Source organism: Podarcis muralis, chromosome 1, assembly GCF_964188315.1.
Source record: "Podarcis muralis chromosome 1, rPodMur119.hap1.1, whole genome shotgun sequence".
In the NCBI taxonomy this organism is placed as follows: Eukaryota; Metazoa; Chordata; class Lepidosauria; order Squamata; family Lacertidae; genus Podarcis; species Podarcis muralis.
In genome coordinates this window covers 133,878,652-133,896,332 of record NC_135655.1, presented here as the reverse complement: position 1 = coordinate 133,896,332, position 17,681 = coordinate 133,878,652, and the positions used below count along the sequence as shown (strand labels likewise).

General features: G+C 44.9%; 1 protein-coding gene across 8 annotated transcripts in view; it reads right to left on the bottom strand.

Annotated features, from left to right (window-relative positions):
* Positions 1-10,124, bottom strand: part of FN1 (fibronectin 1) — a 72,831-nt gene extending 62,707 nt beyond the window's left edge. For 3 of the 8 annotated variants that reach the window (XM_077919289.1, XM_077919291.1, XM_077919299.1), the window contains exons 1-5: positions 9,822-10,123; positions 7,289-7,417; positions 5,322-5,459; positions 3,366-3,497; positions 2,583-2,720 (exon numbers count right to left, since the gene is read on the bottom strand). In XM_077919289.1, the coding sequence (XP_077775415.1) occupies positions 2,583-2,720; positions 3,366-3,497; positions 5,322-5,459; positions 7,289-7,417; positions 9,822-9,975 (691 nt within the window). In that variant the 5' untranslated portion in view covers positions 9,976-10,123. Of the gene's footprint in view, positions 1-2,582; positions 2,721-3,365; positions 3,498-5,321; positions 5,460-7,288; positions 7,418-9,821 lie in introns of all 8 variants that reach the window. The other 5 variants (XM_028704602.2, XM_077919284.1, XM_077919301.1 and 2 more) reach the window with 3 other exon arrangements.
* Between the last annotated feature and the right edge of the window lie 7,557 nt (positions 10,125-17,681).

Here is a 17,681-nt window from a genome sequence, read left to right as displayed (position 1 = left end):
TGGCAAAATGAGAACAGAGGCTGTGTTATTGTGGGTGGTGGAGCAACTCCATAACAACACACAGAAAGGGCTTAAGTCCACAGATATGGTTATCAACATAGACCAGGAATCAAAATGCCAGTCCATCCATATAAACAAACCCAATGCCATCTGCAAGCAGCTCTTTCACATGCCATATAAGGATGGGGTCCATTTTCCAGCCTGCGGGAGACATTCCCTCATCAGCAAACTTTCTGGGGACTACACAGCAGCGGTGGGCTGGCTAGAGGCAAAAATGGACAGTGCAACGGATGTAACCCTTAGTTTTGTACAACAAGCTACATGCCAACCACACAAAGTCAGGCATTTCTACAACTCCTCTACAATCGCTCAGTATCTCAACCTCCATCCAAGAAATCAAAAGCCATTATCACAGTTAAAGCCATGCAAAAAAGTGGTCAAAGGCAGCATGAAGCTGGGCCAGTGAGGTATCTGGTCTGGGGAAGTCCCCAAAGCCACATACAGAGGCCCCAAGAGCCACACTGGGCCTCTGAGCCAGAAGTTCCTCATCCCTGCTATATAAGCCCAAGAATTCGACTGCCTACGAGGAACAGTCACTGCCTACTCCGTAGGGCTATTGAGATAATCTATGGGGCAACACTGTCAAACCTGTGATTATTAGCAAAGATGTATCTACCATTTGTACTGAATCCGTTGTTTCCATTTTAGATTTGTAGAAGATGCTTCATTAACTTTCAGAAAGATACTGAAACTTTCTGTTCTCTCCTACAGTAAACTGTAGAAGAGAAATCATGATAGACAAATCATGTCATGAAACAAATTATATCAATGTCAAATAATTGGATCATGTCTTTTTACTGGTACTTGCAAACATTAGACCTCCTGGTCTTCCCCATTTTGTAATGCAGATGTATTGTCACCACAAGTCAGACTGCAATGACAAATGAAAGGTTGTCTTCCAGGGCTTTAAAGTTTAATCTCGTATGAACGTAAAAACCTAAGACGACTCCTGAAGGACCAGGTCAATGGCCAGTCCAGCATCCTGTTCTCACCGTGGTCCACCAGGTGCCTGAGGGGAGCCTACAAGCAAGACCTGAGGAGAAGAGCACTCTTCCCACCTGTGGTTTCCGGCAACTGGTATTCAGAAGTATTATTGCCATGGAGGCAGAGCAAACCTACTTTGAGGGTTTGGACATTATTAACTATTGTTTATGTTAGTAAAAAGCCATGACTTTGCCTCACCAATTAAAAACTAAAAGAAGATATCTCAAAACCTACCAGACACAAGGTTTAGGAGACCAGATGTTTCCAAAGTCAGATTATATGGGTTTTAAATTCAGTCAGTGATCTCACTTTTAAGTGGCTTTTTTTTTAAAGGAAAAAAAAGAGAAAAATATGGAAGCTTTTCTTGTAAACATTTCACTGGTTCAAACTCCAGAATAAAAATGCTTCCTATGTATGCCAATGGCTCCACCACCTATACATGGGATTCCCCCCACCTCACGGTAACTGCTCCATTTCAGAGCTGTTAATACAGAGGACTGCATATCTACAATGCTTGAGTAGCAGGCAGTTCACTGTTTTGGTTATCTTTCAAACTCCAGTCCTAATCACAATGTGTCCTCAGATAAGTTAACTTAAGTAACTGCATGGAGGGAAATGTACCCATTCCCTCAGTTCTCAACCTAACCCCACACTGTTTAGGAGGCCACCTGACCAACTCCACCACGTGGAACAGGTACTGGGGAAGAGGGACACAGGTGGCTGGTGCAGAGAAAGTCCAGGAAACTTTCTGGAAAGTCCAGAATGAACTTCCTCACTCTAAATTATTCTAGGCTCCAAGGCCATGCCTTCCTAGTAAATTCCAATGAAGACAAAACCACAATTTCCAACCAATGGTTTCCTGTAGATACTTTTAAGTTTGTGGCAAAAATAATTCATGCAGCACTAAATTATCTGTCGGTAATTCTGAGTGTATCTGGGAAACAGCATTAGGAGAACACTCTAGCTGCTTCTGAAGTTCACAAGTCTATCTCCAGTTTCTCTAAAAGAGAAAGGACTGGTTACAGCTTTCCTGATCAAATTTTACAATATTCCTAGAATGGGAAAATCTTTCCCAGCATGAAGTGCAAGACCAAAGTGCGAGCAGGAAAATTACCCTGAGGACAATTAGTGTCAATGAAAGGTGTTACATCAAAAGATAAAGCATGATTAGCACTTCATCCACAGTCTGATGTACACTTAAGAGCCACAGGACACAGCAGGACACATGGTAAACATGCACAAGATTGCACTGGTGTAGCACAATCCTACTCATGTTTACTTAGAAGCAAGCCCCAGTATGTTCAATATGGCTTACTCCCAAGTAAGTGTGTACTTAGTCTTGCAGCCTGTGCATTCCACTTAATACTTTACAGCAGGTGTTGAGGACCTCCACACCTTTGCCCCCCGCCCCCCAAATACTGCTGGACTACAACTCCCATCTTCCCTACTGGCCATGCTGTTCAGAGCTAATGGGAGCTGGATTATCACAAAAATCATATTGGTGCATGGCCATCGTTCTGCCTTAAGGTGATACTTACTTCTGGAAGTGCAGGTAATGCGTCCACTGCCTTCTCCTAAGCAAGTACAATCCACCATCATCCATCCCTGATAGGGCTTCTCCCAGATCTCTCCAACAACATAGGAAGTCCCAGCAGCATTATCGTAGCACCGCTCAGCTACAAAAAAATATTTGTGAAAGATACTTTGGTTATTAAAGTTCTTCAGTCAAAAGAGGAAACAAGATTTCTTAATTGAGGAGGGGAAGGAGAAATTGCTTCCATTATCTCCTTCCAAACTGCAGTAATAGGTGAAGTGAAAAAACAGCATGTGGATATCTAAAAAATATGTTAAACATGAGGGCCAGTTCTCACTATGGTGTTCACCTTTCACTTCAGAAATCACATGAATGAATCCTTTTCCATACAAAGAAAAAGTAATGCTCTGAAGTAGCTTGAATACTGTATTCCTTTTCTATGGGGCAGGGATTGTTTTGTATTCGAGAGCATTCAATCATGACTCTCCCCAGATGCAGGATGATCGCCTGAGTGAGAAATAGGCCCAGTTGCCATACCAGCTACATTAAGTGATTTCCTAAGGATGTTAGAACATACTCAAATCAATAAAATAGGGAGGAAAAATAGATATGTGTACAAAATAGACACATACACACACATTTATCTTTGAAAGAAAGCATCCTGTCAAAGAATCAAGAGGCCAACATCTACCTCAAACCATTGCCATAAAGAGCTTTGTTTACTGAATCTGAAGCACCTGCAGATCCATATTTGATACCTCAGGAACAAACATAAACCAATACATACCAACTGGTTTGCAAGTCCATTCGCCCTTCCCGTTGCCAAGACACACGCATTCCAACATGTAGCCCCCTGTCTCATGAGGCCTTCTCCAGGTATCCCCAATCTTGTAAGACTGACCTCCTTCATGACAGCGATCTGTAAAAATTGCACATAGAATTAGACAGACACTGGATTGGTCCATCCAGTCCAGCATTGTCTACTCTGCCTAGTGGCAACTCTCCAAGTTTTTAGGCAATTATGTTTTCCAACCTTGCTACCTAAGACCTTTCTAACTAGTTCTGCATGCAAAGCACATGCAGGGGCAGAGGAAGGGGGTGTGGTGGGGGCGGACCGCTCCGGGTGTCTTCGCTGAGGGGGGTGACATTCAGCACGCCCGCAACTCCCAAGCCTACCCCAAGCCATCGGGGGAAGGGGGGAGCTGTGCTGCTTTGCCGGCGGCATTCCCCTCCTCCCCTTTCGTTTTGACAGCTGGGGGAGGCTTGGGAGTCACGGGTGGGCGGCGGGCTGAATGTCTGCCATCAGTGGCTCACTCCGCCCCTGGCTGCAGAGCACACGCAGCGCTCCGTGCACCTGAGTGGCTATTCCATGCCTGGGAGGGCACCCTCCACACCGCGCCCCCCTTGGGAGCGCGCCCGCCCTGGGCTGTGCAAGCATATGCTCCACCGCTGAGCCAATGCCCTACCATTGAAAGATGGCTCCTCCCCATAGATGAGCAGAAGCATCAGTGACTCCCTAGAATCCTGTATCCAATTCAGTTGCCCTGCAGACCAGTGTGGGCTGTTATATAAAGCAGCCATTTTCCTCAACAGTCCTACCAGGCAGTCCTTCTTAGAGGAACAGTCTGAGCTCTTTTCCAAAATGGGCAACAGAAATAAGCATCACTTAAGTTGAAGAAATGTCTAATGACCACAACTTGGCAAATTCCTGTAATATCAGAAATGTCTTATGTTTCAATCTGGAAAACCTTACATTTGTAGCAGAGATTGCTGTGTTGCCAATTAACACTGCAGGTTCTTTATAGGATCTTTGGTAGACAATATGTAAAGGGGGGGGGGGATTTTTATTTGAACAGAATATGAAAACCTCCTCAAACAGCAACAACAAAAAACCGTCAAACAGTAAACCTTCTTAAACAGCAATAAAAACCCTCTTACACTGAGAAATGATCCCAAAGAAACTATTCCCCCACAGGTCTTCACCCACATACAACACCCAGTTCAATTGTATGGAGTGTTTGGTCCGTCATCCTCTCAGATCACGTTGCCCTACACCATTTGTACCTGCCCCAACCAGGCCGACTGGGGCTCCCAATCTTGGCACTCCAGCCCCAGTTGGGCCACCCTCTAGGGCAGGAGTGCTCCTGCGAGGACTCACAGGAAGGGTTGACTACACAAGGCCAAACCTACACCTCCTCGATCTTCTTGCACATTTTCCACTACAGATAATCTCTCTGCTCTTGGTTTTTTTATGCATGTTACTTTACAGTGAAATTTATGGTTCAAATTCTTTGCACCAAATGGAAATGAAAGATAATCATTTGATAGAAAGAATACCTATAAGTATCCACTAAAAAGAAATAATTGACTCAAGAAATATTTTCTTTTATGCATATCAACAAATAAAAACACTTATTCATAAAGTTTGCATCTTATAAAGGCAAGTTGCTTCTCTTTACATAGTAGTTATAATCATGAAGAACAGTCCTTATTCTGATATTGGGGTAGACAATGGAAACCTTGTGGCTTCTCTATAGCATTCACATGCTAAGTTCCTGACTGAACTGTGAATTTTTCCACTGAGAAAATTCCTTACAGACTTGTGACATTGTTTGCTATTCCTGCAATTTGGTGGTGGGCAATGGTGGACTTCTGTAATGCCCCAACAGTCTCAGTAAATGTCTTGAGCACATAAGACATTTGCCTTTGAGCACCTAGGCACCTCTCCATCTCCAATACGTACTTGCAATAGTGCAGCTGATTCTACCACGGCCAGCCCCAATGCAAGTACAGTCCCAGATCATGGAGTCCTTCGGTCGTTCGTAAGTCTCCCCGACTCGATATGTAGCTCCAGTGTATTTGTCAAAGCAGGTTTCTTCCGCTGAGTGGGAAGGAAATAGTAGATCACCATAGCAGAATATGTAGCAGGCAGGTTCTAATCCCCCTCCCCAACCATTCAAATTGTCATGCATAAAGGGATCAGGGATGGTGACTGGGTCACCTAGGAGGTGAGGCAGGCAGAAAAGTCTCTGGCTGCACTTGGCTCATCTTCTTAGATCCTAGAGGGCCTAAGACAGAAAGAGCAAAAGAAGGGAGCCCTAGAAACACACAAGTTGGGTCGGAGAAGGAAACCTGTATGGTGGAGTGAAAGGGAAGGAAAACAGGGAGGGAATGGGCAGAGATCAAAGCAGGTCCCACCCCCAAGTGAAGTTCACATCTTGATTTGAATGACTCAGCCCAATAGTCCCACCTCAGGTCCCTCGTGGCAGAAGATGCGATCTCATGGACTAGGAGTCCTTCTTTACTAGTAATATTCCCTAGGTTTTCTTGCAAGAGAGGCCATGCATTCCTCATTGCCATGGTTTGTACTGTCCTGGTTGCTCTTAAAAAGTGCATAGCCAGCACTCCATTAGGGAGAGCTTCTTGATCTCCAGCTAATCTGCCTTCTGGCTGTAGCTAATATGCATGCTGCTCCTCAACTTCCCCTTCTTGACTGCTTTCTACCCCTCTTGCCAATCTTATCCCCAAAATAAAAAAGCCTGACTCAGCTTTAACACTTTGCCATCTATTCCACACTGTGTGCGCCCCCCACAAGTTCCTTCTAGTTTAATACTATCATTTCAAGTGTCCTTTTGCACACAGTGTAACCAAAGCACCTGGCACCTGCATTCCTAAGAGGAACCCAGCTGGATCAGACCAAGAGTTTGCTGTTCCAGAACCCCGATTCTCTCCATGTCCAGCCAGAAGCTTCCAAGAAGCTGTCCAAAAGGACACAAAGGGCCCACAAGCCCTCTCCCATTGCCTGTCTCTAGAATCTGGTCTGCAAAAGTAGACTGCTTCTGAATCTGGAGGCTCAATTTAGTGATCACAGATATTAGCCACTGATAGACTTGTCTTCCCTTCCCCTTTAAAGCCAAGTAAGCCAATCCACACATTTAAGGCAAAGGTGGCACCAACACCAACTCCTGGAGAGAGCCTGCCCATCCCCACAAAGCTTTTTCTGCAACTGAACGCTAAGCATTTCCAGGCTACTCTTCTGGAGACTCCTCAGACAATGAGGCCCAAAATGTTCTGTGTGCCCTAGAACATCTTCTACAGCCCTTGCTGAGAGCGGCAGGGAAAGGAACATTCTCTGTTGACCACGCAGAGATTCCCTGGCAGACACATCATTGTAAGAGAGGGTTTGCTGCCTGTAATTCGTTTGAAAATCGCTTCACTAGCAGCAGTGCAGAGCACAAAATGTGGTTGGCCAGAAGACTTCCACATGACAATAGACAGGAGAAGCAAAGGTACACTCACATAGGGTTGCCATACTTCAAAAAGTAAAAACCAAGACACCCCTTAAAATTGTTGAGCTTTCTTTTATGAAAACGCAAAAAACCCACGATTTTCCAACTAATTTTCCTAAGATCCAGGACAAAGTGCCACCTTGCCTTTCAGAATTTCCCCCGGACATCAATTCCCAGTAATGTCTGGGGAAATCCGGATGTATGGCAGTCCTACACTCAGAGGTATCAAAGCCAAACAAGGTTGTGGGGAGGATAGTCCAGAAGTAAAATGAGTTAAGAACAGGCTACCTTTAAAGATACTTTCAGACATAGTAGCTCTGTTTATCTCAACATCTTTTGTTTTGAAAAAATGTCTAGTTTCCCCAGAATATTGTTTTTGTAGGAGTGGTGGTGGTAGTAGTAATAGCAATCTTCTGCTTACCCTCAGGCTTGCTTTCGCAGTTGAACCCTCTGCTCCCTCCATAACAGGTACAGACCAGAATTTTCCCCAGGTAAATGCGCTCCCATTGCTGGTTTATCTGATAGTGCTGCCCATTATCATAGCAGCCAGCTGAAAAAGAAAGAGGAGTCTTCAATTACATTCATTTGTCTGGACCACAAATGGTTCTCCAAGCAAGGGGGAGATGTATGTGCAAGGGGGTGGGGCGGATCTTAGCTTTGGCATGCATGGAATATACATTAGCTCCAGAGGCTGCATTCCTTTTGCATCCTGAAACCTCAGTGAGAGGATGAAGGTTTTTAGGTGCATGATAATCAGCGCTCGGCTTGAATTCAAAACGATTTTGTCTGTCTCTTTTCCACCATGTTTCAAACTGAACCACGGGAGGTTTCAAATTCTGAAGCAATGCATTAACAGATGGAAAAGATTGCTCAGCTAGGAGGCCTGATCCAAATTTTCATGCAAGACAATGGAAAGACCCCAGTGCAGTTGGACAAAACTCTGACTCTCTCTCCTAGGCAGGCGTGTCTTTGCCAAGACACAGCACAGTCTTCCAGTTCCAAGCATTTTCCTCACTTTAGTTTTACATTAAAAGCACTGACACTTCCTAGGGTAGAGTGACACTTTTTTCAAATAACTTTTATTAAAATGAAAAACAAATGTTACATCCTGCATTTAACTTGTAAAACGTAATTTGTGGCATTCTAACAAACTCGCTGCCTTAAAGGCTGCTTTTCTAAGCAGAAGAAGAAAATCCATAAGGAACAATTATTTGATTTCTGAGGGAAGCATTATAACAGCAAGCCGGATATTACAGATATTTAGGCCTATCAACTAAACAGCGTGGATACAGTGGTACCTCGAGTTAAGAACTTAATTTGTTCTGGAGGTCCGTTCTTAACCTGAAACTGTTCTTAACCTGAAGCACCACTTTAGCTAATTGGGCCTCCCGCCACCGCCACGTAATTTCTGTTCTCATCCTGAAGCAAAGTTCTTAACCCAAGGTACTATTTCTGGGTTAGCAGAGTCTGTAACCTGAAGCGTATGTAACCTGAGGTACCACTGTAGTTCCTTTGCATTTCATGCAGAAACACTGTTTGGCTGAGCAGCTGCCGACTTTGCTTCTTGAAAGTTCTGGACATTTGCCCCACAGACCAACACACCTGCAGTGGACCCTTATCTTTGAGGAAGTAACCTTGCTTGGTGTCCTTTCATGAGAAAACAGACCCAAACAGAAATTTATGGATTTCACAGTGGCCTCTCTTCTCTCTAAGCATTTATCACTGTGTAGTCCAATAGCTTTATGGGCTGCATGAGTAGTTGGCTTAGGCTCCTAGATAGCTTGGAGCCTTTATTTAGCCATCTACTGTCCTGTTTAATTGTTGTAGCAAACAATTAATATGCACTCTTGTGTTCAGGAAGTGCGTGAATTTAAAAAATGGGAAACTTGAGTTAAATCAACACAGTGCAAATCTAAACATGTTTACTCAGAGACTCCCTTTAAGATCAATGATATTTAACTTTAGCTTTCTGACTTAAGTGGACCTGGGTCTTGTCATGGCCTGGACAGGAGCCTGTCTGCAAGCCCTGTTTATACCAGGAGGCAAAAATGAGGGGTGCAAATATAATAAGCCTCCTGGTATATGAGGTTATGGGTAAATTCTATTCACCCTATTTCCCTAGAACGAGTATTTTATGTTTAACAGACTGGAGTGCCAGAAAACATTCCCCTCACAGCCACCTCCTCGAAAGCTTTCTCTCCCACTTCTGATGGTTTTAAGTAGAAGGACTTTGGCAAATGTCTCGATTTTTTAGGCAGAAGCAAATATTTCAGGATTCCCAACCCCATGTGTTGAATAGCGCACACACACACACACACACACTGCACAATTACTTTTAAAGTAATAAGGAAACAGGTAGTGAGTTGGGCAAGAATATCCTTCCCCAACCTGGTGCCCTCCAGATGTTTCAGCCTGCAAGGGGACTTTTAGTCCAAAACATCTCGAGAGCACAAGGTTGGGGGGAGGGCTGAGGGAGAGGAACAGGAAGACTTCCAGATCAATTCACACCTCTGCCCAAAGCACAATAGGATTGCCAGATGTCTCTTCTCTGAAAGGACCCTCCATTATTCAGCAACGCCCCAGACACTACCGATATTTTTAAAAATAGCCAGAGCCCCATGCAAGGTCCTGGATGCTTCTTGCTTGAGACACTAAACATCAGGATTTAATTACTTTTTTTAAAACAAGACCAACTAATACTGCAATTCAGTGAGTTCACTGGAGCTCACTCCCAGGTAATCCATTACAGGACTGCAAGTTTACAGGATGGGATAAGGAACTTTGGGAGCGCATTTGGCCCAGGCACACTTCCTGCGCTCTCCCGAGTTTCTTAAACCCTGGGGGAGAAACGGGTGTAAAACAGAGAGACCCTCGGAGGAGTTTCTGCCTCCTTCACCCGCCTCAGATTTGGAGGGTTCCCGGTATTGGCCCCTGGCCCCCCTCGGAGCACTCACGCTTGCTCTGGCCGGCCGGCACCGGGGGCTGGACGATGTGCTGGGCTTGCCTGCGGGTCTTCTCGGCCGGGACCTTGGTGCTCTGGACTCCGGCCCCCAAGGAGAGGCTCAGCACCACGAGAAGCAGCAGCCGCCGGGACGGGCTGGCGGGCATCTTCGCGAGCAGAGCGGACTTCAGAGAAAGCGCCTCTTCCTTGCCGTGGCCCCGTCCTCCTCCTCCTCCTCCTCCTCCTCTTACCGCTCTGGCTGCCTCTTGCTCCTTGGCGGGTGCGCGCCGACCTTGCAGCTGGCGAGAAGGGCAGCGCGCTGGGTCCCGGCGGGCTTATATGGAGGTCCTGGCGCCGGAGACCCCGCGAGGAGGAGCCGCCGGGACACCCCTTCGGAAGGGCCAGCCGCTCGCTGATTGGCCCGGGCCGGCGGGTGACGTGGTGGGGAGTTGCATTCCAGGGCGAACAAAAGACGCGGCGAGCCGAGTTGGGGGGCGGGCGGGGGTTGGGGGGCGGCCCCGACGCCAGATCGCCGCCCAGGTGGGGGGGGAGAGCATAACCTGAAGCAGCGGGACACAGCAAGACATTGTGGCACCTGAGCCGGACCCCCCAAGGGCCCCTTCCGGGGGGCACACCTTGCCCCCAGCCAGACCACTGGGTCCATCTAGCTCGGGGCTGCGGACACGGGCTGGCAGCAGTGGCTCGGCGGGGTTGGGGATTGGGAGATGCCGGGGGTGAACCCCAAGACCCTGTGAACCCCCAGACGCGCCTTCCGGACGCTGAAGCCCCCCAGTCCAAGCATTAGGGTTGCCGTGCGGCCGGGATTTCCCGGACACAGACGGAAATCGGCCGTCGGAAACAGGGTCTGGGTGGGAATCGGGTTTTGTATGTCCGTGAAAATGTGGGTGTATGGCAACCTATGCCAGGAGTGTCGATTTTGACGAATGTCATTAAAAATAGCTCGAAAACTTTTCTATTTTCCTACATTTTGCAAGAAAGCAAACTTTGGGTGAAACTTTAAAAAGCTCAACAGCTGGTCAACTGGTCCAGTTCATCTCAAAAGTAATATACAAGCTTATGGGTTGCACATGTAGAATGCCTACAAAGCAACAGAGAAGCAAGCGGCATTCCTCCTCAAGTTTCTTTCCATGTTACTTTGCATTCTCATAATAAACTCAAAACCAGATCAACTTCAGAACTTCATTGACTACTTTGAAAATATTGTTGAAAATGCTCCCACCAAGCAATGTGTCTGACACATTTATAATTCATTGCTTTGAGTGGCAATTAATTAATTAATTATAAATTTGGATACAGTCTCTAGTATGTCATTCAGTTTGACATAAGCCTTCTGTCAATGCAATCCTCGCGTCATTTTTATTTTTATCTAATAAATACGAGAACTGCCAGTGTGGTTTGTCCCAAGTCATGCCAGTGAGGGAATGACTGAGAAGTGAACCTCATGATTTGGTTGTAAAATAATTGTCAGAATCCTTTCCAAAATTGTATTTGTTCTAACACAATTATTTCCAGTTGTTTTTGCCAACTGTGCTCTAATTCAAAATCATCTTCAAAATATCTTCAAAAGTAGACATGTAAAATCATCCAAAACTGGAAATACCTCACATATTCATATTCAGGATTAAACGTTCATTTGCAGAATGGAACCCTTGCAGTCTGGTGGTGTAGTTTTCTGTAAAAAGATGCATAGCTGAACATCTACCCACACAAAGAAATACTGCTTATACAATTTATTTAAAACATTTGGTTAGTGGCATCTACAAACTCTGAATCCGAACATCAAGTGCCTTATGGGAAGGCATGTGGAAAGGCTACCAGACGCTACACCTGCATGTGTGGATCATAGCCCTAAAGGAAGAGGTGATGTTACAGTCTGTTCATGCAGCCACTTTCTCCCAGAACTGAATTGGGAGGGGGGACGGGCGTTCCGGAGGATTGGCTAGCAGACAATGGAGCTCCATTCATAAATGCAGTCAACAGCAGACTGATCTGGCCATGTATATATACACCAGACTTTCAACTTGGATACCAGATGGCTAGGAGGTTCAGAACCCACGAATTACCCCAAAAGGAAGCATAGAGATTAGCAACATAGAAATATTTTCTAAAGAACCCATGGTGCTAATCTTAATTTCCCTTGGTTTTTCACGTTTCCTAATATACAAAACCATTCATTTTGGAGAAATTTCCGATATGAAATGGCTTGATATTTTTCTACATGTGTACTTTGCAGTGTGCACATGTATACTGTACCACGTGTGCACTGCAAACTTAACCATGTCACCTCAGAAGTAATTCCTGTTCCATTTAATAAGGCTTACTGTCAGCTAAATGGGGTTAGGATTGCAAGCTTGGAAAACTTTTCCTGCAAACTAATTGTTAACAGCAACACAATTTCTTTCCTGGTATAATGTTGAAACAGCTAAATAATTAAATTCTAATATCAGGTAAAGTCTTTAAACAGCATTCATGAATATTGGTAAGTCCATATTAGACATGTCTGTCAGAGGGAGAGAAAGGGATTCAGCTTGCAAGGCAGGTCACTATTGTTATCTTCCTGTTGTGAGAGGCTTGGCTGAGACAGAGTGGGTTGCCTAAGGCCACCAAGTGAGTTCATGGCTAAAGTCAGAGGTGAACCGTAGTTCTCAGCTTGCCTTGTGCCTGCCACACAGCAGTTCACTTCACTCACACTCATGTGAGATGGATGCGATGCAATGGATAAAAAGATGGGCTGCCCAGCAGTGATGCTCACTGGGCGAACTTTGTCAAATGTCTAGCCTCCTGCAAAGATTTAATGGAGAAATCAATGGACAAAACTAGAATTGGAAAGCTCTTCCACAGTGAATACTATTTTAGAGATGATTAATAATCTGATTCTTAAATTACATTTTTCACATAGGTATGGGTTCAACTCACAATAATGAATCTTTGCCTTTTAAAAATCACATCTGTGACCTGACTTTTGCATTCTTCTGCTGACATTATGCTAACTCATTGTCCTTAGATTTAAAACCAGTGTAATGTTTTGATATTCACAAGCTCGACCATCTTGGCTTGGGTCTGTCAGGTCAAGGAGATCCCATTAATCTTTACACCACACCAAAAGCATTAAGTGGGAAAATGCTATGGGCTGCTAGACATCAGATTTTTCTCCTCCCTGTTTTAGAACATCAGTAGTGTGTGCTCTGGTTTTCAACTGGGATTTTAATAAGCCAATGGAGATTAAAAATAAGTAACCTTCTGTATCTTTGCTTAATGGTAATGTTTAACCCAAACATTTAACTGCCTTTTAGTTACATTTCCTGACCCTTAATGGGGTCAAATGCCCTCCTTTTCATCTGGTTGCAAATTCTTGGGCTTCAGACGGGACAGTCAGAGGGACTCTTTAAAAAAAGTCCTTTTCCTTTTAGATTCCTTGTTTATTCTAGAAACCACCCCAAGCATGCTTAAGATATTCTCCTGACTTGCCTTACCCAATGGGATTGTCTGCCAATAAAACTCACACCCAGTAAGATAAATTCTTCTCTCTTACTCACAGTGGACAGTCTTATTTACTTGGGATTACATGTGTGGGTGACTGGGAGCACAATTTGTTCCATTGATTAAGCTGCTCAGGCTGCATCAATTCCAGGCAGTATTTGGGGCCAGATGAGTATGGGTGAACTCCCACTTATGGTTTTCCTTCAGAGATAATATCTCTTTGTAGACGCAGGGCATCTCCTTTGCTTCTGCTTCATCAACTTTGCCTCCGCAATCTTACCCCCCGGGCAACCATTTCCCCACTTCACGTAGCAGTGAATGGTCTCTCCCAGCAAGGAAGGGAACACAGATAGCGGGGCTATAGCCATCTATCAACTGATCTAGTTACTCAAAGCCTAGAACCTTGTGGTGATTCCCATAATGTTGGTTGTCTAATTATCTTATCCTCAATACCAGGCAGCAGACAATTTTAAACCTGAGAGCAGAGGGGCAACCTTATGTCTGAACTGAACAAGCACAGGAAATCATTGTGCAACGTGCAATTATTATGCAATCACCCATTTATCTGGTATCTCCTTCTTCTCCTTGTCATGTGGAAATCTCACTAAAACAGGATTTCTTCCCATGACACATTGAGACCCAGCAGTGCTCCCTGGAGTTATCAGATGTTTCGCAAGAGCCGCTGTTGTGAGCTGGAAGTGAAACTCTGTGAGGCCAGGAGCTGAAATCTTTGCATTTCTGGTGCCTGGCAGTGGCTAACTGAATACTGAATATTCGGCAGTAAACACCAGGTTTTCATGGGGAAAGTGGCAGGATGGGCAGTGGGGGGGGGGGGGACCACTCAGACCTGTGATTTGAAATCACTTGAAACCATAGGGCAAATGGAAGTTAGGTTTTGTACAACTCAACAAAAAAGAAGCATAAGGACAAAAGTCATTGGCTCTGGTTCCACGTACCTTTGGGCTCCCTGCCTTCTGCCCTTCCAGTTCCAATGGACGCCAGCCACCACACAGTGATGTAAGCAAATGTTTGGTTTTCTGGTGTTCCCAGAGCTCTGTTGTACTAGAACTCTCAAATGCCATTATACTACCACTCTGAATTCAAGACAAAACTAAACATTACAAGGAAGACAAGGGGGTGGCTGTTGCCGCAGCACCAGGTCCATGTTAAGTTTTCCCCTCCCGGTCTGTAATATCCAGTACAGCTTACCTCATGTCCTGACATCATTACAGTGTACACTACCAGTGACTGCAAATAATGCTTAATTGAGGCATGGAAACACACAGTGGGATGACATTCGGCCATGGAGTAAGTTGTGCTAGATGTTATGGTGGAATTCAATTTAGCTTGGTCCTTTTGGGAAATAGCTCTGGGTTCCTTGCAGTTAGCACTGCATGCAGATTAAATGTTTTGCTGGAACTATGTAGTATTGGTACTGAGAGGGATGCAATAAGCATTTATATAACACAGTTTCCTTATTCAAAGTGCTTCATGTACATTATCCTGGTGTAATCCTCACAACTCTGCAAGTTAAGTCAGAATGATTGTCCTAACATTAAGACTGAGAGGTTGAAACAGAATGAATGACTTGCTGCTTGAGGCCAACTAGTCTGTTCATGGCAGCGATGAGAACTGAACCAGGGACATATCCTGATTTATTACTTTCTCCATTACATTACCTCTCTAGAGCTTGACTAAACCTAGAAGACTCCTGACTTGCTAGCACTCACAACCAGCAGAGTGCTAATGTCTCTGCAGGCTATATCCGTTTATCCCTTCTTGGGTGGGCAGCCTTGCGGGGGGGCCCCAGGCCTGCCTTGTGAACTGGCATACTGCAGGCCAGATCACCCCCCACCGCCAAATGGTGGCAGGAATTGGAGGGCGTTCCCTGGGCGTGAAACCACTCCCAATAGTGGCACTTGGCCCTGCACCCAGGACCAGGATAAATTCTGAGCTTGTCAGAATCTTGGCCTCTTTTTTCGCTGTGCCGGTTCTCCTACCCACACTCCCTCAGATTATGGATGTTGCAGATGGTACAACCTTGCTATGGATGATGTTGGTCACCATATTTTGGGGCCAGGCAGGAATTTTACCCATCTGGCAGATTGGCACCAGCCATTTGGTTTTTGCTTTCCTCATAGCAATAGTCACAACTTTGTAAGGCATTGGGTAAGCATAGGTCTTGGTTGGAGGGGAGGTTTAGCCTCTGCCTGCCCCTCCACAGGTAAAAGTGTATCCTGTTAAAAGTATCTGGGAGGAGTGGCTCCTGTCCGGTGCTCAGACAGGGGCTGGGGCCAGACCACTCCTCCAACTTGGGGGCTGCTCCGATTTGACGCAGGTCATAGGGCATCCCTTGCAGCTGGCTTCACCCTTAGTGACACCACCAGCAGACAGGCTGGAGTGATATACGCACTTGCTTACCCAGTGCCTATAGCCAAACCTTCACATCTGTAACCAATAAAGTTGTGGCTTTATTTGATCCCAAAACCAATATTCTGTGTGTTGTCAAGTTATTTGAACCCTAGGGAACTGAGTGGTCACAGGGCCTCAACACGCAAATATATGTTTGCTTAGCAGGGCAGCCCCATTTTTTTTTTTTTAAAGTACATGAGATTCTCTGGGGATGCCCCCCTGGGACTTCACCCCACATGCAAATGTGGCTCTTAAAATGTTTTCCTTTTATCTGCCTGCAACTACAGAAACGTGTGGCTGCAGTTACCTACTGATTTCTTTTACACCCTGATGTGAAACCTCTGGTCAAATTCTCCCCTGCAAATGATTCACAACAGCAGTGTAAAACAGTCCTAGCAGTGGTGGAGGAAGAGGAGTGTGGGGGCGACCGCCCCGCCCCTGGCAGCCTGAACCCGGTGGGGTGCCATTGCGGCTGCCCTCCACCAACCGCACTGGGCACCACGCCCCTGCAGGCAGTGTGCCATGCCCCCAGGACGCACGCTGCCCCACCCACACCTGCTCTCCGTCCCCTGGTGCCGGAGCATGAAGCTCCACCACTGAGTACTAGGCCTATTATTTGAGAGCAAGTTTCCTTTGTAACTTAGTAACTGTAACTTCCATATAATGTTTAAGGTATTAGTTACAGTTGGAGCATATTGGAGTTTGTATTGATGAAATCTAAGTTTTTCTGTGACATCCAAAATACTTTTAAAAAGCTGATCTTTGATTTAACAGTGGGTTGCAATAATAACTAATATTTGGTTATTACAACAACTGATTTCATCTCCCAATTATACTCAAGTTGTATGTAAGGCACTGTAGCCCTACTGATCTCAATGGAGCTAAAATAAGTTTGCCTTAAGTTATTTGTGGATTAGTGAGCTATGTGGAATTAAAACTCAGCTAGGACTGAATCCTGAACCTTTAAAAGTAATTGGACTTCTCCAGTCAATTTCAGCAGGAGCTGGATTGCTTGCTAATACTTAGGTTAAGAACAGTTAAAGGAAATTATCTACTACCGTGTACTTAACAGAAGTGAAGTCCAACAGAGTTCTGCTTGTTCAGTGGAAGTCAAAAATCCAGTCCTGTGCTTCAAGAAAAGAAGCAGAAGAAAAACAGTTCATCCCATGTCACAAGTGACCCTGGCAGATGTCAGTACAGATGACATTTGAGATCCAGCTATTGCAGTGCTACTGTTGAATTAAATGCTGGCAGTTCCACTTGAACAAAATGATTAATATACAAAGTCTTTGACTTTTTTCTGTAGCACTTGAACATTTTGGGAGTTGAAATGGTTCAGGATGTTTTGTCAGTTCTGCTGCCTGGTAATCTTGAATCCAGCTGCAATCCAGCCATTAGTTGCCAAACACATCAACTTTATTAACTTGCACCACTTTCTCTGGGGCAAGACTAAATGTTATAATTCTAAGGCACTTAAAATATGTCTACTTTGTCCTATTTAAGGGGTGCTTAGAATAATTTTATAGAAAGGTAACATACAATAATATATAATCAGGCTGCAGTCCTAAATAAGCTTCCTATGGTGTGAACTCAGATCAGCATAGTGGACTTTACCTGTGAATAAATATGCATAGGGTTATGCTGTTAAAAAACCCCAGAACCCAACCCTATGAAGATCTGTGGCAAAAAATAGTTTATACATCCTTCACCACCCAAATATTTATGATTGCATACAAATTTGTAAACAATGCTAAGATTTGGAAAGGAGATCCAGGAATCCTTTTCTAGGGTCACATCTGCATCATACATTTAAAGCATATGACTTCCCCCAAAGCATCCTGGGAACTGTCACCTCTCACAGAGATACAATTCCCAAAAATTACAGTTTCCAGGATTCTTTAGGGAAGGTTTTCAAACTTTTGGAGTCCACAGCTCGCTTGACCAACTACATTCTTTCTGC